This window comes from Trichechus manatus, unplaced genomic scaffold (genome assembly GCF_000243295.1).
Source record: "Trichechus manatus latirostris isolate Lorelei unplaced genomic scaffold, TriManLat1.0 scaffold00041, whole genome shotgun sequence".
NCBI classification, from domain to species: domain Eukaryota; kingdom Metazoa; phylum Chordata; class Mammalia; order Sirenia; family Trichechidae; genus Trichechus; species Trichechus manatus.
The window spans coordinates 9,852,828-9,860,736 of record NW_004443977.1 but is presented as its reverse complement, the minus strand read 5'-3'; the positions used below and the strand labels follow the sequence as shown (position 1 = coordinate 9,860,736).

The 7,909-nt window shown below is 38.0% G+C and overlaps 1 protein-coding gene across 1 annotated transcript in view; it reads right to left on the bottom strand.

Moving 5' to 3' along the window:
• LOC101347420 (sterol 26-hydroxylase, mitochondrial) overlaps positions 1-7,909 on the bottom strand; it is a 34,979-nt gene that overhangs the window by 3,923 nt on the left and 23,147 nt on the right. The window contains exon 2 of the mRNA XM_004376323.2: positions 2,675-2,865. Coding sequence (XP_004376380.1) covers positions 2,675-2,865 — 191 coding nt within the window. The remainder of the gene's footprint in view (positions 1-2,674; positions 2,866-7,909) is intronic.

The following is a 7,909-nucleotide window of genomic DNA, read 5'->3' as shown; positions in this document are numbered from 1 at the left end:
GTGGTTTCTATTCACCTGAGGAAGAAGGATAGTCAGGAATAGGAGGAAGATATGGAATGTGTGGCTAATTTCTCCATGAACAACTGCTTCCTTTGCCATGAGACCAGAAGAACTGGATGGTATCCAGCTACCATTACTGAACATTTTGATCAAAGATTCCATAAAAGAATCCGGATCAAAAGGGGAAAATGCAGAACAGAATTTCAAATTCTCATGGACTCCAGACTTCCAGGAGCCATGAAGGGTAGATGAACCCCTGAAAATATTGCCCTGAGATAATCTTTAAACCTTAAACCAAAAATATCCCCTGAAGTCTTCTTAACACCAAGCAATAGTTCAGCTTAACTAGTAAAAAAGATCTGCCTTGAGCATTATGTTCTTTTAAGAACATTCTATAAGGGATCAGATTGACAACAGCAACTCAGAAGATTCGACAGGAACCTTAGAGGGCCGTTAGCTTATGTTAATGGGAGAGGAACAAGTCAGAAAAGGAAGGTGAGAATGGTTGCGTAACTCAAAGAATGTAATCAATGTCGCAAAATTGTACATGTAGAAACTGTTGAATTGGTGTATGTTTTGCTGTGTATATTCTCAACAATAATAACCAAATAAAAGAAAATAAAAAACAAAAAAAGTACCGTCTGGTTTAATTTTAAGGAAAAAAGAGAGGAAACTACGTATTTGTATGTATATTTGCATGCTTCTAAATGAAGCAGGGAAGAATGTACATTAAGTTATTAGCACTGGTTACTTGGGGAGATGGGATTGGAATGGCGGGAAAGGGAGACTTAATATTTTGTTATTATTGGAATTTTTACATTAAGCATGTATCACTTTTCCAAAAAAGTATTTTAAAAGAAAAACATTAGAAACTGGTAAGTCAATAATTAGATTTTTTATATATTTTTAAAAATTATTTATTAAAACAAAAGCTACACCCTGGGAGCTCTACCTTTCAGAGACTAAAAGTGTTGCTGAAAAAGAAATGAAAACCAGAATAAATCCATTGATTGGAAATTCAGGTTGTAGGTACTTCTGTAAAAGTCAAACTCATCCAGCAGCAGGAATCAGATTTGCAGGATTTAAATAAGAGTGTTTTTGTGGTTGTTGAAATATTTCTTGGGCGGAAAAATGCTTCATAAGATGAGATTTTAAAAAATAGAGATGTTAAAACTAAAAAGAAAAATCTTATCATGAGTTAGCAAAATTTGTTGTTGTTAGGTGCCGTTGAGTCGGTTCCGACTCACAGCGACCCTACAGCTTTTAAAATATATATACATGGCAAAATACATTTAGGAAATTGGTTTTAGGGTAAAAAGTTTAAGCAGGTCACAAACGGTGTACAAAATGGTTAGCTCCAACTCTAAATCAGAGGTGGCTGGGCCTGATGAAAACCTGGGACCCAAATCTTGTCCTCAGAGTCAGACATCAAGGTTAAGAGGATTTGAAGAACAGACACTCTCTTCTCGGGTTCCATAACTTTGACTAAAAGGCCTAGGAACTGTTGTTTTTATTATGAAACTGTCCACCTGTGAAAAAAGCAGGGAAAAGAAAGAAAAGCATGCAATGGGAGAAAAAAATGTCTGGGCATCAAAGACAGACGAAATGAACCCTCTATCCAGTTTCGTTTCCTTTCCCAAAGTGTCAAACGGTACATTCTTGATTTCTGTTATCGGAGAGGTCTATTCCACCACTTGCTAGCTGTATCACCTCTGCAAAGGGATGTAAAACCTCTCTAGGCCTCAACTTCATCATCTATAAAATGGGGATAATAAAACTAACTACTTCATGTGTTTGCTGTGAGGACAAAATGAAATGATAAATGTAAAGAGCTTAGCCTGATGCCTGGCATGGCATAAACACGTAGTTATTATCATTGTCACCGCTACTACCACCACCAGAATCAACTTTAACCCCTTAATGAAGTGACTAAAACATGGTGTCAGCAACTAAGGGAAAAAAAAAAGCCATTCATTGTTTTTGGAGCTCTACTAACATGCTGTAGCAAAAAAAAGCCCATAATATATCCAATCACAATCTGTGGCACTGGGAATGGTTTATCGCCAATGATTCACAATGATCTACTTCAGTTGGCACATGAGTAAAGAACATACTCAGCCCTTCATTCAATTTATTCACAGACAAAATAATCTGAACTTTTCTAGGCATCACTTCAAGACTAAAACCTACATCTATCTCTGTGTATGAAGAGTATCCATGGAATCTCTATCTGACAGTACATAATCTGCGCAAATTTTTGAAAAAAATTAAATGGCGCTCTCCCAACTAATATGGTGGTATTTTTTCAACTATAAGCAGAAATGTTCCATTATGACTTGAGTTGATATATTTCCAACCACGATGTAGAATATTGGAGCTGGAAAGAGCCTTAGCTATACATTGGAAATACTCTAGTCCAAACTTCCCATTTTACAGATGAGAAACATGAAACCAAGAAAGGGGAAAGTATTCATTTGTCCAAGGTCACACGGTGTGTTAGTAGAAGAGCCAATGCATGGTCTCTGGGCTTCAGCCCAGCCCAACCACTGCTTTCTAGACTGGGTATCAGGCCCAGAGGACGCCCTACCCATTATCCAACCGGCTGCCCAGAGCCCACTGTCCTTGGGCCTGGCCCTCTGGTTCCCTGCTCCTGTCCCTCCAGGCCCCAGCTCACGTGGTGAAGGGTCCATAGGACAGGCCCTGCTGGTCCCGGTGCTCCTTCCATAGTGCCATGTCATTCCGTATCGGGTATTTGCCTTCCTGCCTCATCACCTGCTCCAGAAGTGGGGCACTGGCCAGGTTCACAGAGGTTTGAGGCCCTACTCTGGTCCTCCAAATTGGCCCATACTTGGCCTTGCTCAGCATCTGTGGAGTTTAATCAAAGCTGAATAATTGGGGCTCAACCAGGCAGGCACTTTGGGGAGAGGAAATGGGTGGGGAGTGTCTGATGGCCACATCAGAGCAAGTAGGCTGGGCAAAAGTACATTGTGTGGAAGGTAAGCGCTGGGATGCATTGTGGTTCCAAGCACACATGGAGCTAGAATATTGAGACCAATGAGTATCTGACGGAACTGGGGGAATTGAGGTTCTTAGAGGAGTGAGATTTTGGTATGCTGAGGTCTAGATATTTGGGGCCCATGGTTTTAAAGAAACTGAGGCCTTCGGTGAGATATAGTAGAATGGTTACAGCCCCTTTCACTTTTTAGCACTTAATTCTACTCCAGAGAGTAAACTAAAGCTTGCTATCAGTGAGATGAAGATAAATGTCTTGTGTGATCAACAAGACAAAAGAAACACATTTAGAAACTCCAGCAAAAACAAGAAGCTGAATGAGAAAATCAGGGTACAAATATGAAGTAAACTTCATGGTATGATTTTGAACATACCATGATTTTGATGGTCTGAAAACTACAGTGATTCTTGGAAGGAAATAGGCATATTCATAAATTTCTGGTGGAAGTCTAAAATGACACAATTCTACATGGAGGACAATTTGTTCATCTTTTTAAAAATGACAAATGAATTTATAAACAAAGTATGGCATATCCACATAATAGAGTACTAGTAGTTGCCAACAAGTTGATTTCCAACTCATGGTGACCCCATGTGTGTCAGAGTAGAACTGTGCTCCACAGGGTTTTCAGTGGCTGATTTTTCAGAAGTAGATTGTCAGGTCTTTCTTCTGAGGAATTTCCAGATGGATTAGAACTACAAACTTTTGGTTAGCAGCTGAGCATGTTAACCATTTGTACCATAAAAAGAGATGAACAGGCTTCCTATGTACTGATACGAAAATACATCCAGGATACATTAAGTGAAAAAGTATGATACCTTTTGTATAAAGGAGGTGACATAATATACTGGTTTTATATCTGGTTTTATAAAGACACATTGGATGGATACATAAGAAACTAATAAAAGTAATGAGCTATGGGATGGTGTCAGGGTGGTGGATGGGAAGAAGAGGAATAGAGAAGGGAGTAAGACTACCCAATATATATCCTATTATATTGTTTTGTTTTTATTGAGCTTTAGATGAAGGTTTACAGAGCAAATTAGTCTCTCATTAAACAATTAATATACATTTTTGTGTGTGACATTGGTTGCCAATACCATGATGTGTCAATACTTTCCCCTTCTCGACCTTGGGTTCCCCATTACCAGCTTTCCTGTCCCCACCTACCTTCTCATCTTTCCGCCTGGGCCGTTGTGCCCATTAAGTCTTGTTTTGTTTTATGGGCCTGTCTGATTTTTGGCTGAAGGGTGAACCTCAGGAGTGACTTCAGTACTGAGTTAAAAGTGTGTCCGGGGGCCTTACTCTCGGGGTTTCTCCAGCCTCTGTCAGACCAATAAGTCTGGTCTTTTTTTGTGAGTTAGAATTTTGTTCTACATTTTTTTCCAGCTCTGTTCGGTACCCTCTATTGTGATCCCTGTCAGAGTAGTCAGTGGTGGTAGCCCGGCACCATCTAGCTGTGCTGGACTCATCCTAGGGAAGGCTGTGATAGTTGTGGTCCATTAGTCCTCTGGACTAATCCTTTCCCTTGTGTCTTTGGTTTTCTTCATTCTCCCTTGCTCCAGATGGGGTGGGATCAGTGGAGTATCTTAGATGGCCACTTATAAGCTTTTAAGACCCCAGACGCTACTCACCAAGGTAGGATGTAGAACATTTTCTTTACAAACTATGTTATGCCAATTGAGCTAGATGTTCCCCAAGACCATGGTCCCCAGCCCTATGCCCTGTAATTCCATCCCTCAGGGAGTCTGTATGTGTCTATGAAGCTTCCATGACCTTGACTTGGTCAAGTTGTGATGACTTCCCCAGTATTGTGTACTGTCTTACCCTTCACTAAAGTTACCACTTATCTATTGTCTATTTAGTGTTTTTCCCTCCCTTGTTATATTGTTTTGATTTTTGAACTATGAGAATGTATTGCCTATTCAATATTTTAAAATCTAAAGGAAAAATACATTTTTCTGAAACAATTAGACAATCTACCCTTAATAAGATAATTCCAGAAGGCAGAAAAACCTTGCTGAACCTCAGAATTCCTGTGTATACTCCTTAGATTTATAAGTGGGCCCTAGCCATAACTATAAACTAATGTTGTTTATTATTCTTAAAGGTTCCATTTTCTAAAGAGTTTACTTACAGGTCCATTTTTCTCTATTAAATTTCCTAGAAGAATTATCCTAATAGTAGGCTTAATTTTTGTTTCTAGTTTGGTTATTTAAGACATCAATAATAACAAATATTGATATAGCACTTACCAGAAACCAGACACTGATCCAAGCACTTTACTTAAAATAGCTCATTCAATTCTCACAACAGCTGTATAAGGTAGTCCCTGGGTGGTGTAAACAGTTAACATGCTTGGCTGCTAATGTTTGAGTCCACCTAGAGGACTCGCATTCTATTTCTGAAAAAATCAACCATTGAAAACCCTATGGAGCATAGTTCTACTCTGACACACACAGGGTCACCATGAGTTGGAATCAACTCAATGGCAACCTTTTTTTTTTTTTTAAACATACTTCTCAATTTATTCTATGTGGCTGGCACCGGCCTGATACCAAAAGTAAGGAAAAAACACTACGAGAAAATTACAGATCAACATCTCCCATGAACATAAATGAAAAAAACTCTAAACAAAATCCCAGCAAATCGATTGTAACAATATATAAAAAGAGTAACATATCACAACCATGTGGAATTCACTCCAGGAACACAAGATTGCTCTAACATTCAAGACTGAAACAATTGTTCTCGGGGGACATCCACCTCAATTGGCATAACAAAGTCTGTAAAGAAAATGTTATACATCCGACTATGGTGAGTAGCAACTGAGGTCTTAAAAGGCTGCAAGCTACCATCTAAAATACATCTACTGGTCCCATCCCAGCTGGAGCAAAGGAGAATGAAGACCAAAGACACAAGGGAAAGATCAGTCCAAAAGACTAATGGACCACAATTACCACAACCTCCAAAGACGCAAAGGCAGGAAGGGATGGGAAAACTGATGAAGGGTCCTGGGGTGGAGAAGGGGAGGGTGTTGACATATCATGGGGTTGGCAACCAATGTCACAAAACAATTTGTGTATTAACTGTTTAACGAGAACCAAATTGCTATTAAACTTCCACATAAATCACAATAAAAAATATTTAAAAAAAGAATGAAACAATGTAATTCACCATATTACAACATTAAAAAGCAAAACTATATGATTAACCCAATAGGCACAGAAAAAGCACCTGACAAAATTCAACACATATTCCTGCCAAAAGCTCTTGGAAAAACTAGGAATAGAAAGGAATTCCCTCAACCTGATAAGGGACATCTACAAAAAAAGCCCACTGTGAACATCACACTCAATGGTAAAAGAATTTATGCTTTCTCTCTAACATAAGGAATGAGGCAAGGATGTTCATCCTCACCACTTCTATTAAACATTGTACTAGAGATTCCAGTCAGTGCAATAAGGGAAGAAAAAGAAACAATAATAATTATTATGAACAACAGATAGGGAAACTGAAGTACAGAAATTTGCTCTTAATGGCACCTGGCACAGTAGACAAATCACAAGCCTGGATTTGAACCGGGGAATGCCTAGCCCCAAAGCCAGGGCTCTTAAACTGGCTCACAGTAAGCACTCTAGATCCTAAGGAATAAATAGTTCCAAACCTTAGCTGCAGCAACCAGGTGGATTGAGCTAAAAGGAGTTGTCAAAAATAAACAACTCAGAATACCACTAACACATTGCTATGCAGGTTTAATAGATAACTTTAAAGTTGCGCAGCATGTCACTACCGAGTAAACTGGTGCTCCAATTAATTAAGATTTGAGGGTCCTAATACATAATTTCACCAGGAACTTTGAACAAAAAATTTTTGATTAGTTGGCAATTGTGTCAGAATATATAAATCTTATAAGACAGCAGGATGTGCTCAAACATTATAAAGACTAGAAAAAATAGAAATCTTGCTGAGACACAGTATCAGTGAGTCATGATTGTAAGACCTCTGAAGTCTTACAAATAGGACATGTTCATTAATCTTTAACTATTTTCTGAAAGAATAAGTTACAAATTCTTCAGTGAGCCTGATCATCTAATCTAAATATAATTATGTGAAACAAGACAAGCTGCTTCAGAAGGTTAGTTACAGTTTCAGGCATAACTATAAGCTGTTAAAATTATATATACAGACATACATATATATATTTATATGATTATACAGCACACAGGTTTCTAACATTTAATAAGATGACATTTAGTGTTATGGGCAAGAGAACTCTGTTTTCATAAAGCAAAACTTATAATTTTATTTAACAATTTCCCTCCTTTTGATCATGATTCAATTAGAATCTCTGTATCAACTAAGTGTTGGCTGGGCACCATCTAGTAATCTAGTAGTATCATCTAGTAGTACCTCAGTAATTATAGGTACTTGTTGTGATATATACACTATCTCTATTGGTTCTTTGAATGCTTCTTTTTGTTGTTGTTCTAGTTGGAAGGAGACCATTTGCTATTTTTAGATGGCTACTCTCAAACTTTTAAGACCCCAGTCACCAAACAACAATCTGAAAAGGATATATATTATTCGCATTAGGAGGATACATAAGCCAATAGTTTGAAAGACTTGTCTGACCCACAAACCTAAAGTTCCTAGCCAGGAAAACAAATCCTAATAAGTATTAGGGAGGGGCAAGGCAGTATTAGCTGTGTTTCTAGCATGTGCTCTAGCCACTATTATATATTAATACATTTCAGTTTGGGTTTCATTAATATATACACAACATTTTTCTCTTACTAAAGCACACACTCCTCCTTGGGAAAGTTTCATATACTTCTGAAGCTCTGTTTTAAGGTGTTTACACTTTTAGAATTGTTTTGTCTTTTTTTTTTTTTT